The 17,669-nt window shown below is 43.0% G+C and overlaps 1 protein-coding gene across 1 annotated transcript in view; it reads right to left on the reverse strand.

Moving 5' to 3' along the window:
- The window catches only part of MAMLD1 (mastermind like domain containing 1), a 34,881-nt gene extending 17,933 nt beyond the window's left edge, over positions 1-16,948 (reverse strand). The window contains exon 1 of the mRNA XM_033072571.1: positions 15,197-16,948. Within this exon, the coding sequence (XP_032928462.1) occupies positions 15,197-16,948 (1,752 nt within the window). The remainder of the gene's footprint in view (positions 1-15,196) is intronic.
- Positions 16,949-17,669: the final 721 nt, after the last annotated feature.

Raw genomic sequence — 17,669 nt, forward strand, 5'->3', positions numbered from 1 at the left:
CAACTGAGAGCACTAAATCCACAGCTCACAAGGCCCAAACCAGCGTTTAACCACACAACTATTTTCCCTTTTTTTCTGGGGTGCAGCAGCCCCAGTTTCACAGCTTGTTCTCAACAGAGCCACCCTTGCTGTACTTGGCCAGCACTGCCTCCCTGCACTGAGCCCCAGCTCTGCAGTTCCCTGCCAGCCAGCACCCACTTCCCATTAGTGTGTGCTTGAAGGCCAAGCTTGAGGGCTGATGTGATGGACTCAGCCTGGAGAGCATCTTACAGTGCCCTGTGCTGAGAACGAGGGGATGCAGAGGAGGCTCCCAGCTGCAGTATTAGCGACAAGCCGCTTCAAAGGGAAGTGACAGTTGTGCCAATGTTTAAGGATCGACACACCCAGCCAGAAGTACAACACAAGTTGGGCTATTTATAATCACTGATTCTCGAGTCTTAAAATAGCACTGCTTTTATTTTTATATTTTTAGGCACAGTGGTATGTTTAAGCAACTCCATTTGCAGGCTCCACATCAAACACATCTCAGGCTGTCTCAGAAATGACACTTGGGACTTTATGCCTCCCCACAGAAAGCAAATGTGAATTTCCTTCTCCCCATCACCCCTAGCTCCTTGGCAAATGCGACTACACCTATTTCCATGAATTTACATACAGACTGCCTCTTCCAAAAGCACAAAGGAGGAGCCATGCAGGTTCTCTTTGCAAACACCCAAGGAAAACAGAACAGCAGAGGTGCTCCAGGCTGCAGTACGTGGTCACACATGTGCTGCTCTCATCAATAGGCACCACAAAGCCTCAAAAAGAGTTAATGGGGCCTATAAGAAAGCAATACTGTTTGTTTGTGTTTTTCTTAAAAGCAAAGGTCAATACATAGAACTAGTCAAACAAACCACAGCTGCAGGTCTGAAAGGAGCGCTCCCTCCAGCTGCAGCACAGTCCTAGCTATTTGTTCTCTGCTCCCTGGTGCCAAAATGTACCTTGGTTGTAATTTCTTAATGACTGGAGCATCAATGTCCTCTTTGTAGACCAATTATGAAATATTCAGGGCAGGAGAAAAAATTCCTTGCACAGCCCAGGCTCCAGCAGACTGCATAGGTATCAAATGGTAAATCGCTGGGTGTTTTAATTGCAGAGTCATTTATACCCTGGAACTTGTTATTAACATAGGAAAAAACCAGAACCTATTATTACCCATAATTAAAGGGATTATTATGGGACTGCGAAAGTATGGATAGCCCCAGACAGACCACCTGTCTTTTGGCAGTGGTGACTGTCATAGGGAGGAACATTAAACATTAGAGGAAGACTAGAGGCCTAATCTTAAGGTACTTCAGCCAATAAGTTCAGAGGGGTGGCCCCAAAATTTCTTTACTCAGTCTCACTCCCATGACCCCTCTGCTGCCTCTGGCCACAGGCCTGGCATTAAGCAGGGGAGCCCTGAGGAGAGGGTACTGCAGGGGTCCAAACCCATCCTTCCCTATCAGCAAAGCCTTTCTGACCAAGTGCTGCACAGATAAGACCCATCCTGGATTTGGCCTGGAGTTGCATAACCATCCTGTTAAAATTCAGGATTAGCAGGTTATATTTTCATTTGTGAGATCATTATCTGCCCCAAGAAAGGTTTCCGATTTCACCAGCATTAATCAAGAGCCACAATGGATTTCCGGTCTCAGCAATGAGGCTCGAGAGCCTTTGTATCTTGTGGAGACAGTTTCAATTCAAACCTAACTGGCAGAGCTATCATAGCTGCATGTTAAACAGATTATGGGGAAAATAAGTCACTGCCATGCTACTGTAACTTATTTCTAAAACCATTTCTTACATAGAGCACTGAAGCATCTCGTAGCTACACTCCCTTTCCAGGAATGACACCCTCAGTCTCCCCAGTGGCACTGAGCAATGATCCCCATTACAGTTCTGTGCCTCCAAAGAAATGTGTCAAAACCCTGCACTGGTGCCCACCTCCTGGTTTAGGCTGTTAAGGATATAACAATATAAGCAGTAAACAGGTCCAGAATAAAGAGATTAGTGTGCCACGACAGCCTGTGCCTCCAATAACATAGAGTTGAGTGCCCTGCACCGGGCTGTGTGCTCAGCAGCATTTCCCATTGGAATGTTATCACCCACACAGGGCATCTCAGCACAGAAGGTGCACTGACCTAGGACAGTCAAGTACTACAGATGCCATATTTATACCTGGGAGCCAAACAGACTCACAGGAGGCACTGTCTTTGTGGACAGAGAGGTGAAAGGCTTACTGACAACTGGCTTTACCAGATAAGTAAATTAGGTTTGGGTTTACAGTCTTCATGTTCTCTCACTGCCTCCACTCCCTGGGCTGCATGAGTCAGTAGAACTGGAGGGAAAATATTCACAAAATTCTACAAGTTTAGGAATTAAAGAGACATCTCTGAAGCTTGCCTGTGGCACTCAATTCCAGCTGAAAAACTGGGTTAGGTTGACATTGCTGCTGGAGGTGAACAGAACTGAGAAGGCTGGCTGAGTAGCAGGCAAGCACAGCCCCTCTCTGCAGAGCAGGTGAGCACAGTGCTGCCCACAGCCTCATTGCTCCAGCATGGAAACACCTTTTAAATTTTTAAATCCGCAAATGAGAGCAATTAAGAAAACAAACTTTGTTTCCTGAACAAACATGAGGTTCAGACAGTTTGGGATTATTGATACATGCAAATCACAAGTCTGGCCTGGGCAGTTTTTGAGGGCTGGAGAACACTGCAAGTTCTCCAAGGTTCAAAAGAGCTTTGCCTTGAATAGTCATAGCAAGACCATTTTGGTGTCAAGGCTCTTTTACCATCATCAAACCAGCCCAGCTGACGGTCACATCGCTTGGCAGGAGGCTGGGAGAGCTCTATAAAGGGAGCAGCACCTTTGGAGAGCAAACCCCAAATGTCTTGTAAATCCTCCTGCAGGGAGTGCCACATCACACGGGGCTGGTTTGAAGGTTCTCCAGGTTTGTCTGCTCAGACAAGATAGCAGGCCCTGCTGGTGATGACACCCTACTGCCTCTCCTGACACGATGCCATCTGAACCACCTGCTTGGTGCTGCCCTGCCCCTGTCCTAGCAGCACCAGCTAATCCAGGAAAAAAACAACAAATCACCAAGTTACACCAATTTTTCCTTAACAGTTTCCTTTCTGCTGCCATTTGCTGCAGGGCTTGAGGAAAGAGTATAAAGACTGAAAAATTAAGTCCACTAACCTCTGATACTCTGCCCCCAAGCTGGGGAGGTTTCCAGGGGCTGGAGCAGGGGCTGCCTCTGGAGTCAGCTGGGAGGAGGGAGAGGAGGCAGGGGAGGGAGAAGGGGAAAAAATGAACAGCTGCAAAGCAATTAAGCCTGCCTCCCTGCCGTACGGTCCAAAGCAGGAGGCAATCTAATTCAGCCTGGTGCCTCTCTTCCTTCAGCCGTCTGGTGCCTGCCTGGTATTCAGGAAAGGGGCTGTCTGACTGCCCACTTTGTCTGACGAGCCAAAGGGGCCCTTCCCAGCCACAATTTCCAAAGGAAAAAGATCTTGGCTGGTGGTGTTTCTTCTTTTCTGAGGAAAAACATGAACAGAATGAAGTGGCAGCAGCTTTATAACCCTCTCCTGCCCTTCCTCAGCAAACAACCAAAGTGGAGCTGGAGCAAGAAAATGACCCCGCTGGCTCTCCAGCTCAGCACTTGTCTCCCAGAACAATGAATCAACTGGCGTCCCATCATTATTATGGTAACTGTATCTTTCACAAGCAAGATTTTATACAGAGATAGAATAGTATGTTTTCTGCTCATTTCCTTCCTGTCATTCCAATCACGAACTACTGTTAAAAATACAATGCATTTAAAGTCTGTAACATTTGCAAGCATGTGTTCCAGTTCCCCAGCTGAATGGCTGGGCTTTTGTTTTCTGCCCTGTAAAGGTGTGGAGAAACAGTGATAGAGGGGAGCCTGTGGTGCAGCTGGGTTAGAACTCACATGTACAGAAGGTTGTCTCCTTTTCATGTTCCTAATATCAGGGATTACTTTAATTCCTTGTTCTGGCCAATTGTTTTGGTTTATAATCCATGGCACAGGATTTCTTCAGCCTGTCTAAGGTGGTACTTGTTCTGCCATTTCTTCAGAAACTGGCAAAAAAGGTTTTATTTGGACAATGTTAGTGAGGCAGGGCAATAAAAGCCCTTTAGTACCCAATCAGAGGAGCACAGAGCACAATTCAACTTTACTTTCAGTTATGTTTGACAGTAATCTAGGCAGCAGGTACATATCTTCCCCCAGCTTGATCAAGACAGAAATATGCAAAATGTGTATTTTAAATGCAGCTAGACAGCATTTCATCTTATGAAATGTCTCAATACTGTTCTCATAAGTAGAAAAAGTACGAAATTATAGACAAGGCAAGATTTTAGCCCACCATTCTGATAAATGCTTTATATGGGAAGAAATTTAAGGATTATTATTTAGCTCTCCATAAACTAAAGCACAGTAACTTCACCTTAATGAGGTAAGAACTTACTTGTGAAGTGACTCTATTTGAGAGATAGTAGCACACTTTGGGGAACTGCAGAATCACAAATAATGACATCAAGAGTCCGACACTGTTCCTGGAGAGCTTGTACTCCCAGTTACATCAACAGGAATTTGAGATGTGTAAGAATTGCAAAAGCAGATGTTATTCTGCAGCAAACACCACAGGTATGGGCAGTCTGCATTTCTGCCTTAAGCAAACAAGAAAAACAAGAGCATTAATGAGAGAAAACAGCACCAGTTTCTAACTGCATGTATAAATAGGCATTAACACCAACTATATTCCTGAAGTGACTCACTATAGTGTAAAGAAAATTTTTACAAGAAACTTCTTGTTGTTTACAAATTTCCCGTTTACATTTTGCTTTAATTCTTGCTTTCCCACTCGTAGCATGTGCCCCAACTTTAGTAAAGATCTTCAAGAGATAGAAACTTGATGCTTAAACTGAAAACAGAATCATCAAGATTTACTCCTTCAGTGAACTGGTTCTCCACTCTTCCTGTAGTCAAGTAACTAAAGCAATGTAAACACTGATCTTCTTATCCAACCAAGCCAAGATTACTCGTGCTGTGCTGGTGCAGAGGATGGATGCTGCCCCGGGTCTGGGACAGGGGAGTCAGAGGCTGCTCTGCCTTCCGCGCTCCCTGGCGCAGCCCTCAGCACTGCGCTAGCACAGAGCCGAGGACGAAAAATACAACAGGAATAGCTTCATTCCAGCTCTAAATGAGCTCAGCAGGGAATCTAAACAGTCAAGTCAATTCCTAGAATCTGCACTTTTCAACCTCGTTCTGCTCCTTTGATCAGACTGAATTTTAAGCTACGGCTATTAATGGACTAATAGAGGAAGTTACAGGGCATCTCTTGGGGAGGGAGGGAAAGGAGAAAAAAGTATCTCATACTCATCATGCAGCTATGCTGCTAAACACAATTCCATGTAGAAAACTAAAATGCCACTGCAGAAAGTGTGCTGACTGAGCAGGAAAGGAGGAGTAAAAGGGAATTGTAAAAAACAAAATCATAATGCTCATATGATTCTTCATTCATTGCTTAAACACAGCCTTCAGAGCAACCGGGAGAGAAAACAGACTGCCCGAGTATGAGTGCCCTGTAAACTACCCTTCAACCCAGTGCTCTAACTGTTTATTCTTAATGCCAGAGAGTAAAAGAAATATTAAACATAATTATGCAAAGATAAGCTTTCAAAAGCCCTGAGTAATTAAGGACTAAGAGAAATAGATTTGTTTATGACAGGGATACATACTACTGATATTACAGGGTAGCATGTCCTCATCTTGCTGGAAAGGGAAAAAACACATTAACATTAGCAGCCTGCTAATCACAAAAGACAGGGAAAAAGTGTTTTGTTAAGATTTCTTTCCCCATGTGCTTTTTTTATTGCTTTGCCTGAGAGGATGGGGTAGCTTTTCTTCCTACAAGGGGCAAATTTTCCTTCTGCAATTGATGACTTTAAAAAACAAACACAAGAGGACTTCAAATAACCCCTGGACTGCTTACAACATTCATTTATTTGAAGCTTGACAAGTTTGTAAAATGCTGGTACTAGCCCCTAGAGGGGAAAACCTCCAGTAACAACAACAACAACAACAACAACAACAAAATCACTAGAAAAGCCCAAAATCATTCAAATGTAAACTTGAGCTAGGGCAGGAACAAGTGCATCAAAGCTTCCACCTCCCTGTCTTTTTTTGCTGCAGCACTCATATAGCATTGTCAATGACTGCTTGGCCCCTTGCTGCACCCTTCTGCTTCACCTCTGAAGAGACCTTTGGTCTTTCTTGAGCATACAAAGCTTAGATACATACATGATTCACTCTGCTCTCAGAAATAATCCTGCAGTCGTCCTGGAATGACCTCCCACTGTGTAAATTTAGGCGTGTGTTTGAATCTTTACAAGATCAAGCTGTTAATGTAATGTCTTAGGCCAGGATATCACACTATTGTGGCTACATTAAAGGGCTTAACCTCCTTGTGGGTCTTGCATCAATTCTGTAGTGGGGAAAAACAGCTCAGTGAAGCTTGTGCATAACCTGCATTCACATCTGCATCTGCCTGACACTGATCCAAGGAATTGCATTTTCATTAACTCAATGACAAACGTTAAATAATTTTGCTGGTTATACAGAATATTATTTATACTGAAGTAATGCATTTACTACCTTCATTCTTTAACATTCCTATATGCCAAGGGTTAAACTGTAATATAGGATTACTTCTTGTTAGTGGTAGTGCTTTTCAGAATTATGTACTGATAATGATGATATTTGCTTATATGTGCTATAAAAAAATTTAACTTTAAAACATGTGATAGAATGATTAGCCTTTAAAGCACTAAGAAGGGCTGCTGCATTCTGATTGTGGATTTCTGTCAATTATTAGTGCTGGCTGCTTGAAATATCCAAAGTGCTTGAGAAAGAAATATTACCCAGCCAGCAGGACAGACTGTTAGGCTTCCTAAATGTACAGTTTTTGAAAACAGCTCATAATAGTGTTTGGCTTTCAAACCTTAATGTTAACGGCTTTGATGGGACTGCTTCTAATTTGTATTTAAGACCCATTACCTCTTCCTCTAAGCAATCCTCATGAAACATCATTTGTTCTGGGGAGATATTTGCCATCCAGTGCAGCTCTGAAATGGCCGTTAATTCACCCCATTTTGCTTGCTGCTGTTTTAATCAGCAAACTGTGAATCATCCCAGTGTTTCCAGACTCACAGATGTATGAGAGAATCACCGAGGCCAGTTCAGTTTCTCTCCCCATTCAGTCCCACAGACAATATCAGTTCCTGTTTACAGCCATGGCTTTGTTTTCCCCCACCCACACACTGAAATTTCTCCAAAATGCCCAAAGGAAAAAAAAAAACCAAAAACCCACCGAGTTCATTTTACCAGGAAAGTTATTTCTAGGTATTGCATTTGAATCAAAACATGTTTGTACTTCGAGCTGGTGTGCAGCGCTCACTGCAGCTGAGCAGGAATAACAGAGGAGCAGAACAGGAAGGCAAAGGGACTTGTCCCGTCACCCTGCCCTGCTGGAGCCAGGCACAGCATTAACAGCATCCCAGGGACTCTTCTACCCACTTGTTTGCCTTATTCTAGTTGTTAAATTGGACTTTGATTCTGTACATATTTTTGCCTTGTGAAGTACTGATACAATTTTAGATTATGACAAGACAATACCAGATAGAAAGCACCCCACAAATCAAGGTTAGATACCATGCTCTAACAGTACCACTGTGGAAAGTATTAAAATTATTTATTAATTTAGGTATCAAATTTGAGGCAATAAGTAGGGCGCCATTTTAGGGAAGTGAGCACATTTTCCAAAAGCCAGGCTGCTTTTAGTTCAACATAAGCTCCTCGAACTGTCATTTACTAAGAAAGAGACAGAAAATACAGACAACATCCAACCCTACCTTCCAAAAACATGGGGAAAATGGAATGAAGATGTTCTGATATTAATGGGGATTTACAGCACAGTTGAAATGAGTTGGGTGTACAACAGGGTCATGGAAACCATTTCCTCATTGCTATTCCTCAGCATGCTAGGCCATTAATATACCTTTGCAATGTAAGAATTTTGGGTGTGCTCACTTGTAAGTGAGGATGTACCTTACCCATCACTAACCACTCTACAAGTTGTTATTTTTAAGAATTATATTTAAGAATGATACACAGAAGTAGATTATGGCATTCGTCCTGAAGTCAAGCAGTGAGAAGGTTGTCAAGTACCCCCCTAGATTCCCAGGATGTTTAAAACTTCATTGTATCCAACATCACTGTTGAGAAAATATGTATGTTCCAAAGCCTTTTGCTCAACTGCTTGCAATTAAAGATTTCTGCATATGGATTTTTTCTTCTAATCTGTGATAATAAAGAAAGCAACATGGGTTATGTGGGAGAAAAAAAGGCAAGAAAATCTGCAGATGGGGCCTGATTCAGCTAATGTTTAGCCCAGAACACTTGTGAACTGCTACCAAGCTGCCTGGAAAACTGAGAGGAACTGCCCACCTGGGCTGGGAGGGTCAGAGGGGTTTGGGTACAACTGGCAAATCAACATGATAGTACCACCTACCCGACACCTATGGGAGATGAGGTTGTCTCCCATCCTGCACTGCAGAGTATAAGGAAGCAATTGTCTGCTGCTTAGAGCTGAAAACCACAAAAGCAAGGGATTTTCAGGGGTCATACAGAGCCCCCATGCCATGGCTCCCCCTCCTCTGGTCAGCCAGGGCTCTGCGGCCATGCCTGGACTGGAGCAGGGAGCAGCCCTGATACACAGCCCCCATCTTAAACACCTGGAAATACTGCAAGCAGCCTGTCAGGCTGAAATGCAGCACCTTGCCCTGAATTTGTCTGGGGTAAGTCACATTTCCCTCTACATGTTCACAGCACATCCACAGGCATCGTTTCATTGTCCTGCACACAACAAAGAGAGACTTCCCTGAACGCCTCCAGCACTCCTCACTGGTGTTTACAGCGAGTCCTCCTGAGCCTCTTTTTTGCTTTCCAATTGGACTTTGATTTGTCCAGTGTGAGATTCCCATAGAGTTGTCTGTGTCCTAAATGCTCAATTGCTGGCAGAGCACCTTCCATTTATTAAACAGGTTGTAACCAAGGGAAAGACACGTCTGTGTTGAGGAAAGTGCTGCAGCTTTGGTGCCCACATTTACTTCAGATCCAAAAGGTGAGAGCTGGGGAGGATGATCCCCACATGTTGTTTAGAAGGATTTGGTCTATTTACAAGCTTCTCCTCTGTAGACTGCTTCCACTAATGATGTGTTGCATGGTGTCCAAGAGTGCTGTCAGCACAACAGAGAGCTAAACTAGAAGGAATTAGGAATGCATTAGGCAGAGCTGTTGGAAAGCTCAGTACCTGCAAACATCTTAAAATGCAAGCCAAAGAAGTGGGAAGATTAAGACATGGTTGCAGGGGCTCCACTATAACAGGTAAATGCTTTGAAATACCCAAAACACAAGAAGACAGCACATGCAATTAAAAAAAAAAAGCTGCAAAAGAGCAATAGGCTCAGAAGATCAGATGTTAATTAAGGGTTTTTTATCTTGATTACTGCACTTCTGAAAATGTTGTATTACTGTTGATATGTTGAGGCCAAACACCCCATTTTGTTCCACAAGTTTACTTCTTACTTTCCAAAACTTATCTGACATTATCTATTCACAGGGGAGGGAAGAGAGAAGATATCAGTTGATAGCTTCAGTCAAGTTCCTCTCAGACTCTCTTGGGAACAGAATAGAGAATCTCCAAGCTTGAAAAAATATCAACTCACTTGCATATGCTCAGATAAATATCAATTCAGAAATGACCACTCAAGATGATGATTTTACATCTGTGGAGACGTCAAACTCCAGGCTCAGCCTTATTTCTCTCTGTAATCCAGATTCATCACCAGCTTCTTGCATTCCTCTATTCAAAGGCATTTAATTAGTGGAAGGGCTTGTTTCTTTGCCTTCAAAAGCTCTCCATCCCTCAAGGGCTTTGCTTTGGTATTGTGCTACCATTGTCCTTTGAAATAAAATCTGGTTTCCTCCTCATAGCATTGGTAAAAGGAAAAAAAGGTAGTATTTTAAAAACGTGCATCCCCAGAAATAAGAAAAGAGAAAGAGAGAGAGGAGAGGAGAGGAGAGGAGAGGAGAGGAGAGGAGAGGAGAGGAGAGGAGAGGAGAGGAGAGGAGAGGAGAGGAGAGGAGAGGAGAGGAGAGGAGAGGAGAGGAGAGGAGAGGAGAGGAGAGGAGAGGAGAGGAGAGGAGAGGAGAGGAGAGGAGAGGAGAGGAGAGGAGAGGAGAGGAGAGGAGAGGAGAGGAGAGGAGAGGAGAGGAGAGATACCAGCAGAATTTCATTCAGTCTTTAAAATAAGTTTGATACTTGAAGAAAAAGGGTAAGGGATTGAAACTGCAGGTGAAATCTGGCCAGTACTTTTGGTTTTTTTAATAATGCCTGATACTCTAATTGTTTTATGTATTAGGAGGATGCCTTGTGACATCTTGGAAATTCCAAATAGAACATTATTTTCCTCTGTACTTGCAGGAGGACTGTATGTACTCAGATGATGCAGGTTATGTTCTCTGCTTTTCCAAACTCTTCCTGAACCTGCATCAGAGCTTATAAAGTACTGCTGAGTCAGAACAGTCTTACCTAACAGACACAGTGCACTAACTTTTCACAGGCAGAAATAACTTCCCATAATATATGGCACCCAGAAATCAGGTCATGGAAGTAAAATTTCTTCATATTAATAAAATGTGTATTTTGTATTCTATTATAGTTATTTAGCCTTTGACCTCTAACCTCTGGGTCAGTGTCCTCTTTATAACAATTCTTCTTCAGTTTTGTTTCTATGTTTAGAAAACTTATGCTCTGAAATATATTTTTAACTTAAAAAAAAAGTATATTTAAGCTAGCTCAGAAGTTTTGGTGTTTCTCTGTAACCTACAGTTTATTCTTCCAACTCAGATAATGTATTGTTATTGTATTGTTTTTACCACAGTCATGTGCATGTTCTTTGCTATCTCATATGCAGCCCATATGTAGTCAAAATACAGCCACTTTTATTGTAAATAATATTAGTTTTCTCTCTGTCTCTTCTCTTGTAATTTTTTCTCTCTCAGTATTTTTGGAAATGGAGATGAAACTTATATACCCTTCACTGACAATCCAGTGTACAACGCTCTGGATGTTAGCAGGAATGCAGAGAGCTCTAAGAATAGCACATTTCATTCCTAGGGTGCAAGTGGGGCTCAGGGACACAGCATGTCCCTCCCAGACAATGGCTGTTTATCACCTACATCCCCCCAACAAAACAACCTTTTCAGCTGAGTTTTGGTTCTCAGCATTTCACACACACAGCAATCAGTGGGCAATCCTGCCCTCCTCCCTGAGACTCCCAAGTTTTAACTCAAATCAGCTTGGGCTTTGAAAAAAAATAGCCACCCAAAGGGTTTATTGTATTCCAGCCTGACTTAAACTGTGAAGATCACCAGCTGGTTTTCCTGCCTTCAGGGAGGAGGGGATCCCTCCTTCCCCTGCACAGAACCCTGGGTCTGTTCCTACACTGGAGGAATGGAAGAGCTCTTCTGCAAGTGGGATGTTGTATCAGCATTGCTGAAGGCAGAACTGGGCCCAGTGTATCTGACATTCCAGAACAGCAAATCTGCAAGTACAAACTATTTAGACACGAAAATCAGGGAGATGCCCAACTAGTCAACCTGCCTAGGCAAATGCAGTTTTTGTGTGCCCAGAAACAAGCAATCAAGTCAAGTGGCGAAGCTTTACCCCTGAAAAAAGTGTGTGATAATTCTGGAGACTATCTTTGACTCTGGCATTAACTACCATCTTTATATTCGGAATTTACGAGTCCAGACCTTTGAGTATAATTTCACTCACAGGCAACAGCGCTACAGGAATAAAATGAAAACCTGTCCATAGCCAGAGAGCAGCGTTAGCCCCACCAGGCTTTGCACTATCACACACTGCAAACTGTCAGCGCCTCAATCAATACCCATCCATGCTCAGCAATAAAGACACAGTGCTTCAGATGGGGGAGATTAGCCCTATCAGATTCAGCAGTTGTCCAGGCAAGACAGGATCTGGGGCACAGACTGATTACACTTAAAAGATACATAACTAACTACAAAAATGGTAGAGCTGTGACACACCAGCAGTAACGCTTTTGGAATGTGGAGTGTTTGCTTTAATGAAACAGCGAAACAACAGCAAAACGCTCACTCTGGGTCTACCTCTGTTCTCCATGTTGCTGTGCCTGCTACAAAGATCAAATTTCATGGTATATTGTTCTCCCTCCAACTGGCCACCATCCACATTCCTCTTCTGTACAAGCCACACCTCTTGCTCCAAAGAAGAGAGAACTATGCCTTCTTTTTATAAATTTTAGTCACATTTGCAAACACACACAGAGAGGAAGGGGATGACCTTTAAACACTAAACAACCTTTCAGGGAATGCTATTATTCTTCTCTGAGCAAATTTCTGTGAATGAGGCTAAAAGAGGGCAATTTTCCACCAGAAATTTACTAATTTTTGAGATGCAGAAGTTGTCTTCGCCATCTTCTGAATCTTTAACATTGTGCCTTTTAATGAAACAACTGCTCTATGCTTGAAAAGTCCTATTCATCACCTGCCTCAGGAGGGAATTGGCATTTTAATTCTGCAAAGCTCAAATTCAGCTCTGGATGCACTGCTGGAAATCAAAACCACAGTCACTGGGGCTACTTCACTCTAATGCAATAAAATCGGTACGAGCAGGTGGGGTCCAAAATTCAGTACCAATCTCTCAATTTAAATAAGAAATCTATTGCAGACAAGTAACAGATCTCCATGCTAGAGTCCAAGAAACATAGTATCTCAGATGCAAGTATTCCTACACAGAATAATTTTCCTATGTAATCTTTCTTTCAATTCAGCACTCAGGATTCATTTTCTTCTATGAGATTTGCAGTAAAGTTATCAAAACCTTACAAAATGCTCCACTCCCAAACATCCACCATGTTTCTTCAGCAGCTCAACAGACTGTAAAACTGCAGCCCTGTCACCTGGTGTATAATTATTGTACTAAGTCTTCCCTCTAAAATGAGGGAGGCACCATAAGCTTACCTAACTAGTCTGAAAATGTAAAATGCTCATCACCTGTCATCATTGTCTTAACTGTTCTTGATCTTTACTGATAGCAGCAAGATTATAATAACTCTCTCTTTGACATTGATAACAAGCTGAAAATGCAGCACAGGCAGAGCACCAGGAAAGTTGCTTGAAGAAGAAACATTTTGCCCAATTAGACATTTGGCCAATTTTTGTGTCTAATCAGTGATACAAGGGGTTCAGAGGTGTAAGACTAAAATGCAGAGCAGGGAAAACCGGGGCATAGAAACCTCAGGAATCCAACAAGGACGTTCCAACTTCACAGACTCAGTGGTGTAGCCAAAAAAAAAACCTCAAAGGTTATGGATGTATGATCAAAAGTGATCATGTCACTGTGGTTAACAACTTATTAGTCCTCATGCAAGATGCAGGAAAACACCACGAATGTATTCTTTACCCATGCCTGCCACCAGAGTAAAACATCTGGTGGGCAGTAATTCATGGAAGGGCTGCACTTTGCTCTTTTCAGTCATGTCTGTCCACAGGCCTGGATCCCAAGCTAGCAATGCTCTCTACTCTGTTTAATCTGGGTCCTACCAGACACAAGCAGCGCTTGAAGCAACAAACTGCTCCAGGTCTTTGTTGAATAAGGAGCCTTTCACTGGTACCATTTAAAGAGCACTAGATGTGCCCCACTGTTGCCTGTTCTACACCTGCATAAGTGAATCCAGTGAGGCACCAGTCCTTCCCTGCCCCCCTGATCAGGCTACTGCATGAAATAAGGGAGAATGGAGTGTGCTCAACCTGGCAAAGAGCAAGTTGATCCTGAAGAAGCACAGTGGCAATGCCTCTCACTGACTAACCACTCAGAAGCTGATATTTAGTAACTATGCCCCATTTCTCATTATTATCACAGGACATTATGATATTTAGTTACACAAGCGTTAACACCAAGGTGGATGAAATTCCCCTTTTAAAAAAAACAGTCACTTTGTAGGGAAGAAGAGCACAGAGGACCTGGCTCTATAGTGCATTTCACACTTCAGCTTTCAAGCAGATCCCGGTAGAATTCCAGCGATCAGACTCTGCTTTGCTGGGAGAGAAGCGTCTCTCTCAGTCCTTCCCTTGCTGAGACACTGTGTGCACAGCTAAGCAGCTTGGAGGGATCTTACAAAGCCCTTGGTTTGGTGGTGAGATTCAGTGTTTCCAACTACTCTTCCAAACAAAAAGACGTTTATTCCTCACAGACAGGCTGCTGTCAGACCCAGTTCCCAGCCCTCACCTGCTCCCAGGACCCGTTCACAGCACACCTCTCTGATCTGGGGTAGTAGCAGATTCACAGCTCTCACTGAGTCTCACTGCGAAGGTCGCTGGACAGAAACCAGCCTCACTTTCACTAGATGCATTTTTGCATTTACCAGCTTGATTGGTATCACAGATCACCATGGGTGGGGAATGGCCCTCATCCAAAGCAAGAAATGGCTTCTGGCAAATGCTACTAACAGGTATTTCAAGTCTGCCTCTTTGCTATTCAGGAGCTGTACTGTTTGACCTGCTGTCCGCGAAGGACAAATTTTAACTTCACTTCTCACCCCACCTGATCTTTTCTAGCCTCAGAAGCATAACACAGAGATTAATCTGTTGAAGGGCACTAAGATAAAAAGAAGATATTCCCTCTGAAAAGACAACATGAAACATGCAATGAAAATATCTCTGGAGTTCATAATATAGATATAAGCTTACAAGAGACTATCACCGATACATGTAAAAAAATTATTTTAAAGTAGCACAGAGTTTTCCACCAAGCTAAAACAGGCAATGCATAGTGGAATGATGGTACATTTCTAGCTGAAGAAAGAAATAAATTTACTCTGATAACATCAGAGATTGTTACTGCTTTCTGCATGTATGCACTGTGCACACCTCAGAAATTTAGTGGCATTGCATTTGAAACACAAACAGAAAAGCAAAAATAAGAAAATAAATAAATAAATGACTTGGTACTTTCACATAAGTCATGTAAGATAGAAGAGAGGTCCTCACCTGTCTGCTTTGAGATGGCAGTGTGGCAGACTGCATCTGTCTCTGCATCCGATGTGGCTGCATTAGTTGACGGAACTGCTGCTGGAGAAACTGGCTGTTGTTGGTCTGCTGGGACTGCTGTGTGGCTGGAGACTGCTGCTGCTGCTGCTGCTGCTGGAGATAGTGAATGAGGGACTGCTGTCCTTGTCCTGCTGTCAGAGGAGACATTTTTTGAGTAGCTGGTTCTGAGGCAAAGTGAGACAGTGGTTTGGTGTTGTTGAAAGAAAACTGGTCTTGGCTAACAGGGCTCTCATTCACCAGACCTGGCTGTAAGCTACTGGATGGCTGTTGCATAATTATGTTCATATTTTTGGTCTGGTTTGTAGTCATTGATTTAAAAAGCGAATTCTGCATACTTGTAGGGTTGCTGGTGGGAGTGATGTTAGAGATTAATGTACCTTGAGGACTGAAGGGCTGCTGATGCAGAGCAGGGCTTGAGAGCTTTTCTGGCCTGTACGGTGGAGAAGGTCCAGTATTTGTGGAGGGCATGCTGGCAACCAAGTTGTTCTGTGGGCTTTTAATGCTGCTGGCTGGCAAGCTGGCTGCGGTCAGAGCAGGCAGCATGGAGCTCTGAGGGCTGAAGGGTTGCTGGCTCAGAGCTGGACTGGAGAGTTTCTCAGAGCCATAAGGGGGAGAGGGGCCATTGGATGGGGTGCTGCTGGAAGTCATGCTTGAAAGCAGAGTGTTCTGAGGACTCTGAATGTTGTTTCCTGGTAAATTATTAGCAGGCATGCCAGACACCATAACATTTTGAGGACTGAACGGTTGATGGTGTGGGGATGATCCTGCCCTGTAAGGCGGAGAGAGACCAGGAGGAGACATAGTAGGCCAGCTGGGAGCCTGTACTTGTTGCTTGGTACCAGACACCTGCTTGCTGGCTGCCAGCTGCTTCAGCTGCTGAGCATGCCAGCTGGAGCCAGGTATGTTGGGCAAGGGTACTGGGAGCATTGGTGGCTGCTGGTTTTTGTTCTGAGCTGCTGTAGAGATGGGTGATGCAGCAGGTTTGTTTGAGGGAGGAACTTGGAAGTTAGCTCCAGCAGATGATGGTCTCATCTGAGGGGATCCTCCACTGGTTGGATTGCAGCCTGGAGAAAAATCTTTGTTAGCAACATGGTTCTCCAAGTGGGAAGTCTGAGGGGAGGACTTTGGAGTGGTACTTATATTTGGTTGGGAATGACTCAGACCAAGTGGATCTTCAGCCTTGCTGCACAAAATCTTCTCCAGATCCAGGTCATTGGGAGAAGGATCAGGCATTTTGGTCAGCTCTTCCAATAGATCTTGAAGCTCTTGGTCCACAGACTGTAAGCTGCTTCCTTTCTCATCATAATGGACAATGTTGTTGGCTTGCCCTTCTATTGACCCCTTCTGATTTATTTCTGTGTTGGGTGGCACTAAGAATGGGGAGCCTGTGCCACCACCATTGATGTGATTGTTTTCAAGGAGCACTGGATGCCCTGTGACTCCCAGGGAAGAAGTGTTGTGACCAGCGGAGAATGGAGAACTTTGCATTTCTGGACATGCCATGCTGGGATTGGCACCTTGGCTCATGGCAAGGTTTACATTGTCAAGACAAAGTCTTTTACTGTCATTTGGGAAAGTGACATCAGGCACGCCACTGGAGGCAGGAGAGCTATCATCTTCCAGTTTTCTTTTAATGGATCCCTGTAACTGTGAAAATATAAAAGGAAGATGAAAGGATCCATTATTGACCATATTCTGACATGCGCTGAAGCTCCACAATACAACACTGGGTTGGAGATAAAGAAAATTAAATCATACAATTAAAAAGCCAATAATGTGAGACAAATTCAATCAGGATTTAAATGTGTGCAACTTCACCGAAATGAAAAGAGTTATAGCAGACAAAGGCTAAATCTCATGAGTTGGCTTTAAAACAGATGTTAAAGCTACAAAACACTGTCTTGTCATGAGAACTGTAATAGAAGTTTTTAAAATAGTTTCTGGTTGCATTTCAATTAAGACATTACACTCCCTGCATAACAAACATGCCAACCTTTTATGGTAACATTTTTTAGGTCTAAATGGCAAATCTGAATGAAACCCTGGACTGAATTTAGTGACCTTCTGCTAGTGACTCAGATTAAATTCAGACCTGAGACAATTAAATTGTTTTACATTCTTTATTGGCCAAACATCTGAAATAACTAGCATACTTTCTAAACTAACCAAAACAAAAGAAATTTTAAGCTATCTATCTAAACAGACTTTCAAACATCCTAATCACAGATGTTTTAAATTCCAGAAAGAGTAAAGAACAGCTAAACTTCTTAATTTTTGTTTATTCTTCTATGTCTAAGGCATTGTGCACTTCATTCTTTTGAACGATTGCCACTCATTCATAAAAATGGACATGTTTTCAAAATACAATTATATAAATATCTTGATCTACAAGAAATGGAGTAGTAAATTCACA

The sequence above is a fragment of the Catharus ustulatus genome, chromosome 14 (assembly GCF_009819885.2).
Source record: "Catharus ustulatus isolate bCatUst1 chromosome 14, bCatUst1.pri.v2, whole genome shotgun sequence".
NCBI classification, from domain to species: Eukaryota; Metazoa; Chordata; class Aves; order Passeriformes; family Turdidae; genus Catharus; species Catharus ustulatus.